The following is a 21,065-nucleotide window of genomic DNA, read 5'->3' as shown; positions in this document are numbered from 1 at the left end:
TCCCACCTATGGGGTGACCTTTCCTCCTCTGAACCTCTCAGTCCCTGAAATGTGGTTATCTAAGGGTATTGTCTCTGTTCTACTACATACTACAGTCCCTCATCTCACCACTTCATGCCTAGGAATGTTAGAAGGACCCTCCAATGCCAGACTTGGAGTTCATACAACCTGTCTTTGTTGAAATACATTTTATTGTGTCACTGTTTATTATTATGGATCTGTTTAAGTTGTTCATGTCTTGATTTAATTTTGATAGATCATATATGTCTAGGAATTTATCAAAAATTTCTATATTTTCCAGTTAATTTTTCAAAGGATTCCCTGATGATTGACTATATTTTACTGGAATCTATAGTGACCTAATTTTTAAATTAATTAATTTCCTGAGACAGGACTTCTCTGTATAGCCCTGAGCTGTCCTGGAACTCACTCTGTAGACCAGGCTGGTCTCAAACTCAGATCTGTCTGCTTGTTTTTTGTTTGTTTTTTTTGCCTCCAATTTTTTAATCACTAATTTTCTTAGTTTTGATCCTCTTTCCTTTTTAGTTAGTTTGACTAGAGGATTGCTAGATTTTCTTAATCTTTTTTATTTTTAAGACTATAATTTAATTACATTTCTCCCTTTGTTTTCCTCTCTTCCAATCATTCCATACACCCCTACTCACTATCCTTCAAGTTCATAGCCTGTTGTTTCACTAATTGTTGTTTTACATGCTTATATGTATTTGTATATACATAGAAATTCCTATATGTAATCTGTTCAGTGTACATAATGTTACTTTTATGTATGTGTTCAGGGCCGTTTGGTACTTGACAACCATCAATCCTATTTATCATGTCATGATTCAACTTTGTGTTTGATTCTATGTGCTGTTCTTTAATTTCTATTTCATCACTTTCTACCATGATCTCTATTATTATTATTATTATTATTATTATTATTATTATTATTACTGTCTACTGGGTTTGGGTTGTTCTTGTTTGTCTAGGAACTTGGGATCTATCATTAATTATGTGATTTTTTTCTCATTTTTTCACTATAAGTACTCATAACTATGTACTTTCTTCTTAAAATTGCCTTAGCTGTATCACATAGGTTTCACTGTGTTTTACACTCATTTGGTTTTAGGCTACTTTTAATTTCTTCCCTGATTTCTTTAATGACCCATTCTTCAGTAAGATTGATTCATTCTGTGTATTTGTGTAGCTTTTCTTGCTATTGATTTCTAGTTTTATTGCATTATGAACTTTATTATTATGAACAAAATATTATATAAATTATTTTGTATTTGGAAAACTTGATTTGTAGCCTATTTTAGAGAAGGTTCCATGAGCTGTTGAAAAGAATTTATATCCTCTTACTGCTGAGTGGAAGATTCTGGAAAGATCTGTTAAATCCATTTGATCTGTGGTAGAGTTATTTTATTTTACATGCATGAGTTTTGCCTGAAGGTATGTCTGTGTACTATGTGTGTGCCTGGTACCTATGGAGGCCAGCAGAGGGTGTTGGACTCTCTGGAAATCAAGTTATAGGCAGTTGTGAGCTGCCATGTGAATGCTGGGCAATCAAATTCAGGTCCTCTGAAGAGCAGACAGTGTTCTTAACTGCTGAGCTCTCTCTCTAGTCCCTATGGCATAGTTGAATTTTGACATTTCTTTGTTTTTGGTTTGCATAATCTATCTAGGGATAGAGTGGAATATTGAACTCACTCATTTTTTATTATGTCAGGATCTATCTGACATTTTATTTCCATTAATGTTTGTTTTATGAAATGGGGAACCTCAATGTTCAGTGCATAATTTGAAATTACTTCTAAGAAGTTTTTTTCCTTAACTCCCCCTCCTCCCTCCCTCCCCCCCCCTCCGTCCCTCCATTTCATATATGCACACATGTGCATGCTATGGAACAAATGTGTAAGTCAGAGGACCACTTTCAGAATTCAGTTCTCTCCTTCCATTATGTAGGTTCTGGGGATTGAACTCAGGTCATCAAGTTCAGCATTTAAAAGTGTCTTCACCTGAGCCAGCTCATCAGCCCTACAATTGTTCTATAGTGGTCTTTCTTAGCTATTTTGAGTAATTCTGGTTTTAATTCTATTTTATCTGATATTAGAATAGCTATACCAGCAAGTTTCCACTCACCTGTGGTTGTCTATCACAGCAACAGAAAAGTAATGAATACAGCTGGATATAACAATCCTTGGCAGTAATTTACTTCTAGGGCTTGAAATATATAATTTCTTTTCTAGGCATGTGTAAGTAACATTTGCATTTGTGAAATTCATGTCTGTGGTCCTGAAGGGATAGGCCATGAAGAGGTTTTCCTAGGTCCTGAGGGAGTAAGGGGCTCATGATTTGTCAATGTGGGTCTGGCAATGTTGTATCTGAACGGAGATGCTCCTAGGTTATGTGAGGTAAGTTCTGGTGTGGAAGCTTGGAATCATAGCTACTATACTCCTTGAGCTATAGAATGTGGGAGGGACTCTATTCTCTAGGGATAAGCTGGAGTGATGCTAAAGTCTGTTCACCAGCAACTATACTTTCAACTCTGTCCTTTGGCTGTAGAAGCAGTCTTCCTTTGCTCTTGATACATGATTCTAGTTGGTGACAGTTTCGAGCTACTGGTATCTACATTCCTGGAGCCTCCAGAAGCATTCCTGAGTTCTAGGACTCAGGTGAAGATTTCTGCAACCACTAATAGACATAAGCAGATGGAGGCAGGACTTTGTAATAGTAGCTAAGATTGTAGACCATGAGAGGATTTTCTTTAGTTCTTGTTGGGGCAAGTGAGGTTGGAACTCAGCACTGGTCTAGCTGCAGGATGCTGGGGAGGATGTTCTCTTCGCTGTGAGTTATCTGTCAGGCCAAGGCTTCTGGTTGCTCCAAGGAAGTAATTGCAAATCTCAAAGCCAAGAAAGTGTATAGCATTGACTGTTGTAATAGCTTGGGTTTTGGGAGAGGATTAAACTCAAAGTTCATTCTTTCTTTGAAACACAATGGCCACCCTTAGATTTTTCAGTTTTCCAAACTGGATTTAGTCTATAAGGACAATGGAATGCTCTTGCAGTTCTAACTACCAGTCATTGTTGTCCTGCTTGCTGTCACTTTTACCTGTCCCCCACTTCCCCAATTCCTCAGCACTCAGAGAGAGCCACGGTTGAAATTGTGAGTTGCAATCTTTCCAGGTGGACTTTACTTCTTGCTTTCTTTTCCTTTTTTTTTAAATTTAAGTTAGAAACAAGCTTGTTTCATATGTCAATCCCAGCTCCTTCTCCCTCCCCTCCTCCCCTACCTTCCCCACCAGGCCCTGCAGTCCCCCATCCCATCTCTTCTCCCATCCCCAGGGAGGGTGAGGCCCTCCAAGGTGAATCTCCAGAATCTGTCATTTCATTCAGGGCAGGATCTAGGCTCTCCCACAAGAGTCCAGGCTGAGAGAGCATCCCTCATTGTGGAATGGGCACTCAAAGTCTATTTGTACACCAGGGATAAATACTACCCAAGGCCCCATAGATTACCTAGGCCTCCACACTGACACCCACATTCAGCAGGTCTGGGTCAGTTCCATGCTTCCCACACAGCCATCAATCTGGGGTCCAAGAGCTCCCCCTTGTTCAGGTCAACTGTTTCTGTGGGTTAAACCAGCCCAGTCTTAATTCCTTTGCTTATCATATCTCCCTGTCTGTCACTGGATTCCAGGAGTTCAGTTCAGTGTTTAGCTGTGGGTGGCTGCCTCTGCTTCCATCGGTCTCTGGATGAAGGTTCTGTTTCCCAGACTCTCTGGCAGTGGGATTGTATGCTGGCACTTCCCTGACTCATGTCTAAAATACATATATATGAGTGAGTACATACCATGTTTGTCTTTTTGTGACTGGGTTACCTCATTCAGGATGGTTTCTTCTAGTGCCATCCATTTGCCTGCAAATTTCAAGATTCCATCGTTTTTTTTTCCCGATGAGTAGTACTCCATTGTGTAAATGTTTCACATTTTCTCTATCCACTCTTCAGTTGAGGGGCATCTAGGTTGCTTCCAAGTTCTTGCTATTACAAATAATGCTGCTATGAACATAGTGGAACAGATGTCTTTGTTGTATGAATGTGCATCTTTTGGGTATATGCCTAAGAGTGGAATTGCTGGGTGTTGTAGTCGACTGATCCCCATTTTCCTGAGGAATCACCATATTGATTTCTAAAGTGGTTGTACCAGTTTGCACCCACCAGTAGTGAAGGAGTGTTCTGCTTTCTCCACATCCTCTCCAGCATAAACTGTCATTGGAATTTTTGATTTTAGCCATTCTGACAGGAGTAAGATGGTATCTCAGAGTTGTTTTGATTTACATTTCCTGGATGGCTAGGGATGTTGAACATTTTCTTAAGTGCTTCTCAGCCATTTTAGACTCCTCTACTGAGAATTCTCTATTTAGTTCTGTAGCCCACTTTTTGATTGGATCCTTTGGTGTTTTGGAGACTTGCTTCTTGAGTTCTTTGTAAATTTTGGAGATCAGCCCTTTGTTAGATGTGGGGTTAGTGAATATCTTTCCCCAATCTATGGGTTGCCTTTTTGTCTTGCTGACTGTGTCCTTTGCCTTACAGAAGTGTCTCAGTTTCAGGAGGTCCCATTTATTAATTGTCGATCTTAGTGTCTGTGCTACTGGAGCTATGTTCAGGAAGCGGTCTCCTGTACCAATTCGTTCAAGGGTACCTCCCACTTTCTCTACTTTCTCTTCTAAGATGTTCAGTGTGGCTGGGTTTATGTTGAGGTCTTTGATCTATTTGGATTTAAGTTTTGTGCATGGTGATAGAAATGGATTTATCTGCAGTCTTCTACATGTCAGCCTCCAGTTACTTCAGCACCATTTGTTGAAGATGCTTTCTTTTTTCCATTGTATAATTTTAGCTTCATTGTCAAAGATCAAGTGTTCATATGTGTATGGGTTAATGTTAGGGTGTTCAATTTGATTCCATTGGTCTATCTGTCTATTTTTTGTGCCAATACCAAGCTGTTTTCAGGACTATAGCTCTGTAATACAGCTTGAAGTCAGGGATGTGATGCCTCCAGATGTTGCCTTGTTGAAAAGGGTTGTTTTGGCTATCCTGGGTCTTTTGTTTTGCCATATAAAGTTGAGAATTCTTCTTACAAGGTCTGTGAAGAATTGTGCTGGGATTTTGATGGGAATTGCATTGAGTCTGTAGATTGCTTTTGGCAGGATTGCCATTTTTACTACATTGATCCTACCTATCCAAGAGCATGGGAGATTCTTCTATTTTCTGGTGTCTTCTTTATGTTCTTTCTTTAAAGACTCAAAGTTCTTGTGATGCAGGTCTTTCACTTGTTTGCTTAGCATTACCCCAAGGTATTTTATGTTGTTTGTGGCTATTGTAAAAGGCGATGTTTCTCTGATTTCTTTCTCAGCCCTTTTATCGTCTGTATATAGTAGGGCTACTGATTTTCTTGAGTTGATCTTGTATCCTGCTACTTTGCTGAAGGTATTTATCAGCTGTAGGAGTTCCCTGGTAGAGTTTTTTGGGTCACTTATGTAAACTATCATCTGCAAATAGTGAAAGTTTGACCTCTTCCTTTCCAATTTGTGTCCCCCTGATCTCCTTTTGTTTTCGTATTGCTCTAGCTAAAACTTCAAGGACAATATTGAAAAGGTATGGAGAGAGTGGACAGCCTTGTCTTGTTCCTGGTTTTAGAGGAATTAGTTGAATTTCTGACCATTTAGTTTGATGTTGGTTGTTGGTTTGCTGTATATAGCTTCTATTATGCTAAGGTAAGTTCCTGCTATCCCGGATCTCTCCAAGACCTTTATCATGAAGGGGTGTTGGATTTTGTCAAAGGCTTTTTCAGCATCCAGTGAGATGATCATGTAATTTTTGTTTCTCAGCTTGTTTATATGGTGGATTACATTGATGGATTTTCATATGTTGAACCATCCCTGCATCCCTGGAGTGAAGCCTACTTGATCATGGTGTATGAGTTTTCTGATGTGTTCTTGGGTCTGATTTGCCAGTATTTTATTGAGTATTCTTGCTTTCTAAGGTTCTAATGTTTTACTGCTCCATTTTCAAATCTCTCTGTCACTGTCTACAAATACATTTTTTTCCCGTTGTGGGCTTGGTTCTTTTGTGTGGCAGTCACATGCAAGACACTTCTATTCAGTTATCTTGATGGTTCTCCAGTAGCCCATTGGCTTCCTGGACCCTCTCAGCTTAGACCAATGAACCTGGATCTGGCCAAGTATCTGTTGTAGATTAGCTCTGAGATGTCATGAGTGTGTGGATGCCCATCATCCATTCACTCTGAGATTCCACACCCACCGCCCCATCTCTATGTAGTCTCTCTGCAGGGGTTCCATGCTTGTCTGCTGTTTCTGGCTCACTCTAGTATGTCTTTGGCCACTCAAGATAAACCCCTAAGCTGTTTTTATGTAGACATGGAGGATTTCATTTTACTTTCCTGCTTCTCAACACTTGACCAGCTCCACAGCTATAGCAGAGTTTAGAGACCAGTGCCCAGTTTCTAGCATTTGTGGCCCAAAGATTAAGATGGAAAAAATTTACACAAGACAAGGAGCATGTGAAGCTCTAGGATGAGAGCCACTTAGGGGGATGTGTACAAGGGGACCCATCGCATCTTCCTGGTAGTCTTGAGGAACATAGTTTAAGCATATAGGTGATCATGTTAACTCTCATTTTGAGATGAGCAGAGATTCCTATAGGAGAGAAACTCATTTGCTGAAGGTCACCCACTGGATTAGTTTAGGATTTGAATCAAGGCTTCTTTAGCTTTACCACAAATAGGGAAAAACTACAGGGGACTTTCAAGTGAGTGATCAAAGAGCAGCGGCCTCCTATTAACCGATCGTTCCTTCAAAGCTTCACAACTCTCTACTCCATCAATAGGCCCCCATGAAAATCACCAATAACATTTCTCCCAGAAATGCCTCCTTCCTGCCCCAATACAAATGCCTCGCTGGCTTGTTAATTTTAGCTTGAAAATCAGAGACCTAGTGACAACCACTAACTTGCGGGGCTCCTCTGCTGTTCAATAAATGCTAATAAACAGCAAAATCTGCAATCCTAACAATTGCTGCTGCCTGAACCCAAATGCAAGGGCAAAGATTACTTTGGTCTGAATTGGATTTGAAAAGGCTGAACGAACAGGCTTTCGAGTGCGCAGTGGAAATGCCAGTTGAATATTAATTACAGCTGGGATGCCAGCTCGTGGAAGGTGCAATGGTTCAGCTCAGAGCCCAGAGAGAGTAGCAAATGCAGACGAAATGCTTGTGCATGTGGGATCCAAGAGTATGGCTTCAAACAGAGTCTTGGGAGCCTGGGGGTGTCTTTCAACGGCTCTCCCGGTGTTCGGAGAGGCCTTCTGCTCTTCGAATTCGCTCGTTTTATTTACTCTTCAGAATCATCACAGTGACTCAGCCGGGAGCTGTCTTACGGGCAGGTTTTAATTAGTGGCCTGGGAATTCAGAAAGTGTCAGGGAGGCACGTAGGGGTTCCAGAGGCTACTTGCCCCACTAATTATTTCCCATATTCCAAGAATGGAATGCTCATGTCTCCAGTGATCCCCAAACACAGTTATGGCCAGGCTGCCTTGCACAGTTTTCCACCCCCAACCCCAGCATTAGCCATGTGCTAGATGTGAAGGCTAGAGACTTGCTTATGAACATACTGAGATGATTTCCATATATCCCCACCCCTGGAAATCTTTTAAATTGTGAATATTAAATTATGTCCTACAGATGTAACTGCCCAATAGACGCATGACTAATTTTTTTCATTTGAAATGGGAACCTCCTGATGGGCTGTATGTTTTGGTGCAATTATGTCAGCCCCAGGCCAGAGTGGGGCCATTTTAGCCACCTGAAGAGTGTGCTAATTGTCCTGAAGTATACTGCCTGGTGTGTGCCTCATTGCTGTAGTGGTTTTAATGGGAATTTCTAATTAAAAATAAGAAGAGAGCCAGGGCTGGGTGCCTTCCTCCTGCATTATGTTCAGGCAGAGCCCCCTTGAGCATGCCCATATGAGCAAGCTCACAAGGGGGAGCCAGCTGGGGCAGAGATGAACATGCATCTGGTTTGTCTAGTAGACACAGCTTGGGCTGTTGGAGCTCTCCTTAGAGCTGGGCCAACGTCAACAAGTCTTCCCACGTGCCCCATCTTCTCCAAAGATGTTAATGTCTGGAGTGTGTGCCAGTGGGGACTCTGGGAAGAAACGAGGCAGGAATTTTAATCAGTTGGAGGTTCAGACTGACACCTGGGAGGAGGCCATGAGACAAGATTGCTCTAGAAAACACAGAAGCACACCCTGCTGCTTCCAAAAGATCAGCTTGCCTTGTGGTTCAGCAAGTGGTCCAAGAATCTCACTGGATCAGAACACCAACTGTTCTCCTTAACAGTACTTCTTTGGAAAAGCCACTTAGCTCTTGTGAGCCTTGGTGTGCTTCCTTGTAAAGTTAGGACAAACAACAATAGAAACTCTGATGGCATATTGGTGGGCATATGCCTTAGACGTTTCTGTATTGTATATGGTGAGGCACATTTCTTCCCTGTGTTCCAGCTGCACATCCCTACTCCCCTGTCCACAGTCTGGTAGCAGAGAGGACAGGGGAAGCATGAGAACAAGTTAGCTATTTATGGTTGATGTCATTGCTCCAAAGTAGAGCTCAGAAAAGCAAAGACAACAAAGAGAAAATGCCTTTTCCTGTGGATAAGTCTCAGCCTCCTTGTGCAAGATGATATAGAGAAGCTTTTGAGGAAAAAAAGATTTTTGAGAAGTAGATTAGGAAAAGGAGGAGAAAGAGTTGGGAGAGAATTTGAGAGCCCAGTGTGACTTGAATCCTGTGACGACATAGGCTACAAGGAACCAACGATTTCCCCAAAACTTTGACCCTTGGATCATCACCTGCTCTTGGAATACAGAGAAAAAGAGGCAGGGAAAGTCACCGGAATTATATTTCCAACTTCTGTCTTCTGGATTTGCATTCAGGACTAGAGGTGAGAATAGTGTTACGGGCTGGTCCAGCATCCTCATTGGTCAAAGCATGGTATTAGGCTTGGGAAGAACTAAGGTTGAATCTTTGGTGACTCATTACATCAGTCTTTTGGGAGTAACACACACTGACGTAAGTAACTAGCAGAGGTCTGTGTTGGGCTTTGCAAAGATGTGCAAAAAGCTGTAGGAGTGAGGTGACAGGAACAGTTGTATACAGGTTTGTATCCAAGATGGGGCTATGAATAGGTGCTCTGGGTAGAGGCCATAGTAAGAGCAGCAGAGTCACAGGGCTTAGGAGGTGCAGAGTGTCCTCAGAATAGAGAGCAGCAGTCAGTCTATTTTATGGCTCCTGAAAGCGTAGGCTGAAAGTCTGGCAAGGTCAGGTGATGAAGGGCCAGGTGAACACTTGGCTTAGGAGCTGGACATGTAAGTGGTGTCCTGAAGATATTTTTCTTACTTACATTGGGAATTAATCTTAATATCCTTCATTTCCTACCACCTACTTACTCCTCCCCTCTCCAATCTATATTTGCAATTTGCTAATGCTTAGCCAGTCAGCAGGTTTTCAGTTGACCTCCTAGTGCCTTTAATTTTCTTTTCAAAGAGTTAGATCCATCTGGCTTCTAACGTCATTATTAAAATTTTTCTTGTTGAGATATCTTGAATGAAACTTTCAAGGACTTCTAGGAATGACTTCACAAATGTTCTCATGGAGGAGAAGGCTGAGTTCAGGAAAGTTACAGATGCAGACCAAACTCATCTTAATTAGATGAGAAAGAAAAGCCTCGCAATAAGAAATTTACAATAATGAGGCATGGTCTTCTGATTCTTAGATCTAGTTGGGGCTTTGTTCACTTTCTTCTAGCTTGATGTTCTATATTTTAGTCCCTGAAGTTGAGCAGCACAGGGTTGACTCTTGACGCAGTCATGTACTTGCCTGAGCAGAACAGAACGTCCACTTCCTGTGCCCTTTTGGATCAGGAACAGCCTCGGATGTAGGCAATCCCTTCCATGGAGTCTCCCGGATGAAGACATCTATTTCCCCATCCTCACTTGCCGCTTTGACTTGAGAACTTTTAGGCCTGCTTCTTTGGGATAAAGCAGCTAAGTGTTGTTGAAAAGGATGGGTTGCCATGGTGGGTATTTCTCATTGGTAGGTCATGATATTTATGCTCATTTTCATGTACATATCTTACACATTCAGTAAAAGGATGAGAGAGATTTCTTTTGAGGGCAGAATTGGGACTCAACAGTAGCACTTGATGTGGCTTTAGAATTCATTTTAGCCTCTGCAAGCAGGACAAGAGAACTCTGAAGGGTGCCTTCACTGGTATAGTTCATGCTTGCTGCCACAAGGCTATTCATCTGCAAGCAGAGTAATAGGAGGAGTTCTAGAAAGATTGCATGTTAGTTATCTTTCTGTTTTTGTGATGAAACACCATGACCAAGGCAACCCATGGAAGGAAGAGTTAGTTTGGGCTTATGGCTCCAGAGGGAAGAGTTCATCATGGCGAGGAGGCATGGCAGCAAGCAAACATGGTGGCTGGAGCTGAGGAGTCACATACATCATCAAGTACAGGCACAAAGGAGAATCGGTGAACTGGAAATGTGCACAGGCTATGAACTCTCAAAAGTCCACCTCTAGGGAATACTTCCATTAGCAAGGCCACACCTCTTCAGTCAGTGCCACCAGCTGGGAACCAAGTGTTCAAATACATGAGCCTGTGGGGGACATCCTTATTCAAAGCACGACAGACCCCACAGTCAGACAGATTTCTCTTCACATATCTGTTGTTTCCTCATATTTTATTATTCTCATTCTACTCATTTGGTGTAGTAGTCTTTTTTTTTAATATACGTTGGTGTTTTGCTGGCATTCATGTCTGTGTGAGGGCGTCTTTTAAAACAAGCAGAACCTATGGAAAGCACTGGTGTTGTCTCTCTTTCTGGCTGATGAAATGGTCAAAGATGAGTGTCAGTAGAGCACAGTTCTGATCTTAGCTTTGTTTTCACGTTGTTGGATGATTCTGGACATGGCTACTCATCTCTCACTTGGTTTTCATCATTGATATGCATTAGCAACTTTTCATCTGTGGGAATACACAGGTTAACTGCAATAAAATGACTGTTGACCCTAAAGAAAACCATTGTCTGTGACCTGCCCCATACTTTCACAAGATTGAGCCAGAGGAGATCATAAGGCTTGTGATGATTTGAATAGGAATAGCCTCCATAAGCCCATATATTTGAATATTTGATCATTAGGGAATGGCACTATTTGAAAAGTATTAGGATGTGTCTTGGAGGAAATGTGTCACTGGGGGGGTGGGTTTTGAGGTTTCAAAAGTAAGGTCCAGAGTCTCTCTCTTGCCTACAGGTCAGGATGTAGTTCTCAGCTATTGCTCCAGCATTATTTGTGTAATGTAATCATGCTTTCCACTATGATGGAAATGGACCTAACCTCTGAAACTGTAAGTCAGCTCCAATTAGATACTTTCTTTTGTAAAAGTTGCCTTGGTCATGATGTCTCTTTACAGCAATATAACAGTGACTAAGACAAAGCCCCCCCCCCACTTCCCCCTTTCTCTGAAGATGTGTAAGTTAATTATATTTGCTGGGTAAGAAAGAGTCATTTTATTCAGCATTGTAGCTACTGGAAAGGTAGTTTAAATACCCCCCCTCACCCATACTTCTGTAACTAACCCTAATTAAAATCATTGATTCAAAAATGTAGGAAAATATTAAACAAAACTTCATCAAGGGTTTGGTTTGCTAGCCTCTTTGCAATTGTGTCTGAGGGTCCTTCTGTGCTTGGGTTACTTTTCCTCAGACATTCTCTGTGAGGGATGAACCTCTCTTACAGACTGTTGTAGGACAGTATCTGTTTAACTGCCCACAGAAGTATGACTTTGCTGAAGTGCTGTGCTTGGGTTACCTTTCCACAGGCATTCCCTGTGAGGAATGAACCACTCTTACAGACTGTTGTAGGACAGTATCTGTTTAACGACCCACAGAAATATGACTTTGTTGTAGTGCTGTGCTTGGTGGGGAACAGTGATACTGACTTTGTGCTCTATTCAGATCATAAGCAGCCATGTTTACTAGGGGTGTTTGGGGATGTTGATGGAAGTGCCTAGTGCCTGAGGGCATATGTGAAGGAAAGACATGTATTTTCTCTGGCTTTCCTCCAGACAGTTGGAAGTGACAATGGCCTTGGCCGTTCATTAAGGATCCCCTTACACAACAGTTTCTCAATACGAATCTATTGATCTGAAAAAGTCAAAGGGATTGGGAGGTTTGTTATCCTTCCCCAAAGAGTTGATGCCTTCCCAGCTTCACTCAAGCCCTGAAAGCAGGTCCCTTTCATGAGTTCTCCAATGGCAGTATCACACTGTTGTCATGTGATGCCATATTCCAAGCACCAGGGGACAGAAGGAAACTAGTGCTTTTTTAAATTGGATTTTCCATTCTCTGTGTTTATGTGCAAATGCTATATAGACTCATGCAGTTGCACAGCTAGTAAATCACAGGCTTGAGAGTCATCAGAGGACATTCCTACACCATGACTAGCCTCCCCAAACAGCTTCAAGAACTAGTTGAGGGCCCTATTTAAGAGTTTGGGTGATCTGAATTGATAGTTTCAGGGGAAAACCCATGAAAGAATTAGTTTAGAGTTACCATGGAAACCATATCACCAAGACTTGAAAAAAATCTGACCTCCAGTTCTTAGCTCCAACCCAACTCATTGCTGTCGTTAGGATTTCGCTGTCTGAAGTCATTTCAGGTGCAGTACCCTTTTCTATCCTGCTAGGTGGCACCAGAAGGCTTCTAGAGGAAAGGGTTCCACATGGATCACCTGCCTAGAAGCTCCGTCTGGAGTGGTGGGAAGACCACGGGGGGGGGGGGGGCAGGGAGTTACTGTATGACAGTGTAAGGAGTAACTCAGTCTCCCCCTAAATGCTGGCATTAGACTTTTGTTTGTTCTGCAGCCTGGATCGACATGGTGTGGAATGGTCTTTCCCTAGGTTACATTGCAAGGTTGTGCCAGAATTGAGATGAAATTCTGGTACCCTCTGCACTGTGAAACCTTGACTCACCAGAGAATGTCATCTGGTTCTAGTCCTTACTTGCCCTCTGGTCTTACCTTGAGTCATGTCTCTCTGGCGAAGCACACACACAGCCTCTGCTTTCAGACTCCCAGGGTTAGAATGCCATGGACCACGTGCCAACTGTGGGACTGTTGTATCTTTAGGTGGCTTCTCTTTACCTCACCTCCTTCCTCTACTAGGTGGGGATGCGTGATTGCAAATGACATTTAGTTTCTTTACAGTACCTCTCATGAAAAGGTACAGAGAATTTCCCCACATTCTTGAAACAGGGCTGACTTTGTGACTTGCTTACATTGACCTGGTGGTTAGCAAGTATACACACATTGTCAGCATAGATCATTGGAGGTCTTACAGCTTTCCTTTTTACAATTCTACAGCCACGTGACAAAGCCTAACTGGACTTTTTGAGGATGAGAGACCCTGCAGGAAGTGAGATCCCAATCCTTCAGGTTGGGTCCCAGATACATGTGAGCTCCACTGACATCAGACAAAGTAAGGGTGAGGTCAGGGCATTGAGCTTTGAGGTAGCTGTGGTACCACTGAAGCTACTGGACCAGACTAGATAAGCCTTTATCCTGTAGGGTTTCTGTGGGGTTAGGTGGTGACACAGGCTTAGACCAGTATGTAGCACACAGTAAACCAACCCAAAAGTCATTAGGACAACATAATCCTAGGTTTTTTCCTTTTGAGGTTTGAATTGTAGTCACACTGATCACTGTGTGATATTTGTGTACATGGAGGCCAGAAGAGATTGGGTATTCATCTTCTATCACTCTTTGCCTTGAAACAGGCTCTCTCATTATACCTAGAACCTACATTTGCAACCAACAATGACAATGAAATGCTGGAGATGACCAAATCAGTCTAAGTTTTGGTGTGTCCTAAGCTTGCAGGAGATAAGTAGTTGGAATAGAGTTCCTGAATGTAATTGTTGTATGTTCTGCTTGTGATTCTTATAGGCCATAGACATAGTTTGTATTCTGCTGTCACACTGGACTCAATATTCCTAATGCCCTGAGCCTTGGGAAGGTAGGTATGGAAGGAAAGTGAGGGGTGGGTATTAACTTCTTCACAGTCTACATTGCACTTCGAATTACTTAATAGGGACTTACTGAGGCTTCTTGGATAGATAAATGAACGAGTAAATGCAAAGAAGGATGAATGGATGAATGAATGAATATTCAGGTTCAGTAATGACACTGTATAGGAAGAATAATAAGAATTTCAGATTGACTGAGAACTATGGGAAAAAACAAGTTTATTTTTCGTTCTTTCTAAAAAAATGATGACATGTTTCCAGTCAATAAGTGAAAAGATTATACACATATAACATGTAATACACACAGTCACTAGCATTATATAGAGGGAATGTTAGAACTGTCCTCTGAGCACATCAAACAGTCACACAGCTGGTTTGGTTCACAAAGAGTGGCAAAAGTAAGTAACCACTTGTGACCAGATGGCCCAGGCATGTGGGAAACAGTAAAATGGGATCATCCCATGCAAACTGAATGACCGGTCAAGTAAGAAAAAAGAGCATCGTCAGAATGCCGAGCAGAGCCTGGATTTTGGTAAGGGGTGGGTATCACATTTTCTTTCAGCTTTCCTATCCCTTCTTTGCCCTCTAAAGTGAGACTCCCTCTGCTACTAAGTTCTGCCCCTACTTTCTGAAAGCTTCATCAGTGCATGGCGTGCAATTTGTACTTGATCTTTATGCCAGGAGGTAGAGCTGCTTAAACTTAATTTGCAAGCATGGTGACCTGCTTCAAGGTCCTTTAAAGACTATAGGGAAAAGCAAACACGTAAACTCCAATCTACTGGAGTCAGTGCTCTGTTATTTTCTGTAATATACTACTGGGATTTCTGACTATTGGCAGTAGTCAGGCATCTCATAGGGAAAGGGGGCTGAGATCCACGTTTTAATGAGTCTCTTCACTTGGACTATCCCAAGCCTGGTTATCCATCACTCATCCTCCACCTCCTAGATGGCCATGTCAACTTTTCTGTAGGATACTGAAGTCCCCACCTTCTGGCTCATGCTGGCATCATTCATTTCATAGTGGAACTTTTTTTGGGATAATTCTCCAAATGGACCTTCCAGTCTTTGTTTTCCACAAAGATAAACAAAGAGTTGGCTCGCTTTGCCATTTGTCATCTTGATGGTTGAGCTTTTTCTTAGTATCATTGCTGAGGAATTAAGTGACAGGCCAAATCATGGCTGATGGTAATGACTTGGGCACAAAGGTTATAGTTTGCCCTTCCTCGAACTTTTTTGCCTAATGTGTAGGCACTGCCATAGGCGAGTAGGGCAAAGAACACTCCTTGACTTAACTTTGAATACTTGGAATAGGCCATTGCTGGTCATAACAGACCTAGTTTATCTTGACAGCCTTTGAGAACTATTGCCTAGTCTTTCATAGAAATCTTTTGAGTCTTTAAATTTTTTTTTAGCATTTACAACTTCTAGGGATATGAAACACATATAATTATTTTCCCAAGCAAGAATGCTTAACTTAGCCGAATCATGGGCCAATGATGGTCATGGCATTCTGGCAGAAGCTGCTTAGTGTAGGTTTTAAACTTGAAGATGTCAGTCTCTATTCCTAGTTGCTCTGTCATATGTGCCTCTTCTTGAGGGAAGCTATTCTGAGATCTTATCCCTGATTTTTCCCATTGTTAAGAGATGAATGAGGATGAGCAGGTTTATTTCCAAATAAATATATAGCAGATGAGGAGAATGCTATGTCCTTTTGGAATATTCTTCAGATGGTGGGACATATGGTCCATTAGTGGAAAACCTGAGTATGTGTGTTCTTCCTGCCTCTTATAAGAGTTGTAACCCCACAGTCCTTGGTAGTATCTGCTGTACTACATGTAAATCCCGTTTAATTTCACTTCCATCTTCAGATGTCATTTTCTTTGACTTAGAATAGTGGTTCTTAACTTGGGTCACAGTGCTTTTGGGGTTGTATGTCACATATCCTGCATATTTACACGACAGGTCATAACAGTAGCAAAATCAGTTATGAAGCAGCAATGAAATAATTTTATGGTTGAGGAGCTATGTTATTAAGAGTCGCAGCACTAGGAAGGTTGAAAATCAGCGGTTTAGAGGAAAGAGTCAGCCCCAACTCTATTCATGGACTTGGTATTACAGTGATCTTGAGATGAAGCTGTTGTGTGTGCAGGTCTCTTCTGAAACTTGAACTCTTGGGTGAGGCAAGGTGATGGCTTGACAAGCCTAGTAACTTTAATATTCCTATACATTTCAATGATTTTTAATACTGGTTGAGTCTTGGATATTTACTGCCTGGCTGCATTGGGGTCATAGGCTTTACTCATTTAGAAGCACATAAGGAAGTGCTTAGGCTAAAGCTTTAAAACACAATGCAACAAAATCATAACGTTTGGATCCAGTCTATGGTTTTCTATGTTCTGCCTGGTAGCAGAAGAAAGCCAGAGTCAGTGGTCTGACAGTCAGTTTTGCTCAGCCCCTTTGGGACCAGCATTTCCTGAAGGAATTCAAGCCTGGTGAGGAGAACTGATAAAACTGGCAGTCATTCCTATACAGAGAGGACAGGGACTAGGTCACTTGTCAGTGATTGGGGTGGTCTCTTCTGAGTTTGTATCAATCTCTGCTTTCTGTAGTCCCATCATATGGTCAGTGAACTCTGAGACCGGCGATGGCTGCCTTTACTTGAGTGTCGTGACACATCCTTCTGTCCCCTGGTATAGGCTGTGGATGCCATTGTCCTGTTTGGGCCCAGAAGGCATTCCCCAGAAGAGAGTTTAGCCAAGGTATCCCCTGGGCATGTGTCATCCCTCGAAAGCTCTCTACTGCATCTTGGACTCTGGAGAACCCAGTCTTCAATGTGCTTCTTTCTGGGAGGGCTAGAGTTCTTTGGGGTGCTGGTTCCTAAGTCCTGCTGTTGTGCAGGTGGTACTGGATGGCATGGAGGCCGAGCATGGGCAGGGCCAGAAGCAGGAACAGAGGCAGAGGCAGAAGCAGAGGCAGGGGCAGGTCTCTGTTTGCTTTTCCAGTTCTGGATTTCGAGGTTTCTTTTGTCTGTGGGCAGCTTGTCAATTTTTTGAGCTTTTGAGATTAGAGACTTCCCATTGGTTCCTTGTATAGACAGAAGAAAGTACCTAGAAGGAAATAAAAGAGTAAAGGTAGTTTTTACATTGTTGCTGATATCTTAAAATTTCAGCATTGAAAGGGCTCTTAGACCCTAATTTTTCTCCCATGTGATTGTCTTTATTGCACTCCGAATGACCACTCTCATAGCTATGGGTGGCTGCCTCTAGAGATGGAGGATGCATGATGACACCAACAAAATACAACAGTTAATGCTTATTCTGTACCAGGACTGCATAAAGAGGTTTCCTCATTACTGACTCAGTCTCTCAAAAACCCATGTGCTTGGCACAGTAAAGGACCATGAGGCTATCTTTGATCTGGGACAAGGCACACATGCTTCAGTCACTTGGAGACACTGACAACTTATATGAGTACATTTTGTTATGTTTGTACTGTGATGAGATTGCCTGATGCTGCTTTTCTCATGTCTTAGTGTGTCTACAAAGTTCATTACTATCCTTTTCTTTCCTTTTGTGTACAGATATGAAAATTAATCCAGTGTCAAACTATGGTCAAACCCACATGCTCTAGGTATATAAGCTAATCTTTTATTTACTATCCATTAGTATTTTTTGTGGAACTTTATATAATTACTATTTGCTCAGTGAGGAAAATGACATCCCCAGGTGAAGTCTGTTGTGTGGTGTGATTTTTGCAGCATTGGCCCTCCTATCACCAGGATACCCATTCAGTGCAAAACCCTTACACTGGGCGGTGAGGTGATACTTCTCTAAGGTCTTCTGAAAAGGTCTGGGATCTTATGAGGTCATACGGACTCGCTATTTTCCTGCCAAGCTGCATGTAGTCTATGGGATACTCTAAGTTCATCTTCTGGATCCAAATTTAGGCAAGTGGAAGGGTGAGTAGGTTAAGTATATGTTATCTTATATCATAGGCCACCCTCATTCCATTTTCTGAGTGTTATCTAAAAAACAATCCATCTGGCCTGGAGGACATTTACAATGTTAATTTTAAAAGCCTCGTAAGCAGAGAGTCTTATTTTTTGTTGTATTTGAAAGTTACATGGTGAACCCACAGGGACCAAGGGTTTTCTGAAGATTGTAGTAGATTCCACCAGTATAGATAAATTTCTCTTATTTTTATCCACTAGTGAGTAAATAGGGAGCCATGTATATGCTTCAGGAAAAATTGGACTTCTTATCTGGAAACTGAAATGTCCTTAGTCCAAATCTCTTACCCAGGACACTGACTTTCTCCTCCATCCTCCATTCAACAAATATGTAATAAGTCCCCACAACAGACAGGTCCTACAGGATTAAGCTTTGAACAAGAGAGAACACCTACTCTCTGGTTGCACAAGAGCTCATTTACTGATGGAGAGAAGGTTAAATACTTGGTCTCATCCGAAGACCATCCTTCAAGAAGCACTTAGTCTGAAGACTCAGGTTTTCCATAGTTAGACACAGGGATGAGAAATAAAACTCAGGCAAACTAGTTAAGGTATGAAAGTGAGGGAAAGATTCAAGATGGGGACGGAAGGACTAGAGCAGACACAGACTGTGGGTCATGGTTTAGATTTCCTATTTTATTATGAAGACCCAGGGAAGTTTTTGGTCACTGACAAATGGATGGCTAGATTAGACTTTGATACATTAACAATGGATAGTGAGAAAAGTCCTAACTGGAGACAAATTATTCAATTTGGGGTGTCAGAGGAGTAGCCTGTTTATGATGGCAGCTGTAGAAATGGATATTGTGTATGTATCTGAGAAATACACCACAGGTAGGGGTGTTAACTTATTGCTGTGAAAACTCTGAATATGCAGCCACAGGTAATGGCAAGGATAATGGGCAGGGGGTGATCGGGGTCCTGGCATTAGCTGAAGGGAACTGTGAAGAGACTGTAATTTTGGGGGTGAACCTTGAGTAAAGTTAGGTGCTCTCTGCTTTTCTTAGACTAAATATGCCTAGTGCAGTTGATGACTAAGCTAGAGAAATTCAGTGGGAGTCAAGGAGAGACCTGTGTTGGGAAGCATCTGCTAAGAAAGTTCTTTCAATTCAGAACAATGATTTCTGGGTCTGTGGAGAAAATATAAAGTTAGGAGACCAGTGAACCTGGGATGAAGGCTTGGCAATCACTCTACCTAGGGTGTGTGCCACAAAGGAAAGAAAGAGAAGTGGGAAGAGAATCCAAGAATGCATAAGTCATAAAAGTCAAGGCAGAGGGTCCAAAGCTGTTACCATTTGCTATTACTAATTAAAGGGATTAAGAGGATGCCCTAGGATTTAAGCTTGATATGATAATCTGTTTTTAAATCTGTAAAAATAGTTTTTGTACATCTATACTTCTAGTTGAAGGGAATTTGTACTGTCCTTTTGTACTCGGTGAATTAACTAGACTAAGATTAGTGGTCTACTTATTACAAGATTGGTGGGTAAGATCAATGCCCATTATGAGAAATGCGACTTTCAACTTGAAGCCAGGAACAGTTTTCTACAGTAAACATTCTATCATGTGGATTTCTATAAACAAACAAGAATTATGCCAAGGTTGTAAGTCAGGAGTCCTTACAACTATTAAAATAATCCCTCCATTATCAGAAGAAGTCCGTTTGACCTTAGTAAAGAGAATTAAATGGGAATTAAACTTTGTGGTGATAATATTGCATAAGCAAAGATTTTGTCGGTTTACCATGGTCACTACTGCCAACATTTCCTCAATTCATCCCTCATCTATTCATCAAGCTGATGCCCATCTGTTCATTCCACATGTGTTAACAGTCCTTGAATATATTTCAAGGGACTTTGGTGAGCTGCTGTAGCCTTGTAAGACACTGGCTCCGAGCATTTTTCTAACAAAAATCACTGGGCTTATGAATTTCTTTCTAGTCTCCAAATAATATGTCGAATAGAGAAGTTCACTCCGGCCATGATGACCACAATTGCTTAACTTCAAAATCAGGGGACAAAACAAAGCAAAACAAACCAAACAAAAAACCAACTATGGGGCTGGAGAGGCAGCTAAGTGGTTAAAAGTATGGAGTTCTCTATGCTTTTCTAGAGGACCTCAGTTTAGTGCCTAGTACCCATATCAGGTGGCTATCAATACATCTCTAACTCCAGTTTCAGGTATCTGACATCTTCTTCTGGCCTCACAATCACCTGCACACATGTAGCACATGTGCTCTGACACACACGCACACACACACAGCCAAACAACAAATCACTGACATTTCTTGAGGAACTTTCAAACAAAGGCAGGCTCCTCCCATCCTTCTCAGGGTTTTTATCCCCAAGGTTGCATTGAAGAAGGGGTGGGTAGGTATTGTATTTTTAAGGCTCAGAACTAGTCTTAATTTTTGCTTACTCTATACTCTGAGGATCCTGTATGGATCAGCCACTTTCACCTGTATGATAGACTTATGTGCAATGTCTCTGCTGGATGATGACTTGTGAGAAGCTAGAGTCTGTCCTATCTATCTTTCTTATTGTCCAGTATCCATTGCTCCTTCGTCTCAGAGCATAGATTATGTGACAGGAATGACTATGTGATAGCTGAATAAAACCAAAAAGTTCTTCTCCCTGGACTCTACCTCAGAAGATGAGAACATAATTTGAATGATGGGAGAAACTGGCAGCAACAGATATACACACAGGTAGTGGGAACATCAGAGATTTGCTATGTTCTAAGGAAGGTAGGACATGACAGAACTTCTGAAAATGGTCATGCTGTCATGAGGTCAAAGTGTAAAGGGCCTTGGTAGAGGAAAGAACATTTCAAATAGACACAGCATCATAGAAATGAAAGAATATGGGGCCATAATGCAGTATTTATCTTCAAATTTGAATTG

At 41.7% G+C, this 21,065-nt stretch overlaps 1 protein-coding gene and 1 long non-coding RNA gene across 6 annotated transcripts in view; one reads left to right on the top strand and one right to left on the bottom strand.

Moving 5' to 3' along the window:
- Nucleotides 1-21,065, top strand: part of LOC110341220 — a 54,047-nt gene that overhangs the window by 21,706 nt on the left and 11,276 nt on the right. The gene's annotated exons all lie outside the window — the stretch shown is intronic.
- Atp10b (ATPase phospholipid transporting 10B (putative)) overlaps nucleotides 14,357-21,065 on the bottom strand; it is a 309,498-nt gene continuing 302,789 nt past the window's right edge. For all 4 annotated transcript variants that reach the window (XM_021228299.2, XM_040748470.1, XM_040748471.1 and 1 more), the window contains one exon: nucleotides 14,357-17,261. In XM_021228299.2, the coding sequence (XP_021083958.1) occupies nucleotides 16,769-17,261 (493 nt within the window). In that variant the 3' untranslated portion in view covers nucleotides 14,357-16,768. The remainder of the gene's footprint in view (nucleotides 17,262-21,065) is intronic.

Source organism: Mesocricetus auratus, unplaced genomic scaffold (genome assembly GCF_017639785.1).
Source record: "Mesocricetus auratus isolate SY011 unplaced genomic scaffold, BCM_Maur_2.0 Super-Scaffold_100007, whole genome shotgun sequence".
Lineage (NCBI taxonomy): Eukaryota > Metazoa > Chordata > Mammalia > Rodentia > Cricetidae > Mesocricetus > Mesocricetus auratus.
The sequence above is the reverse complement of the archived record's forward strand: the minus strand, read 5'-3'. Positions and strand labels throughout refer to the sequence as shown.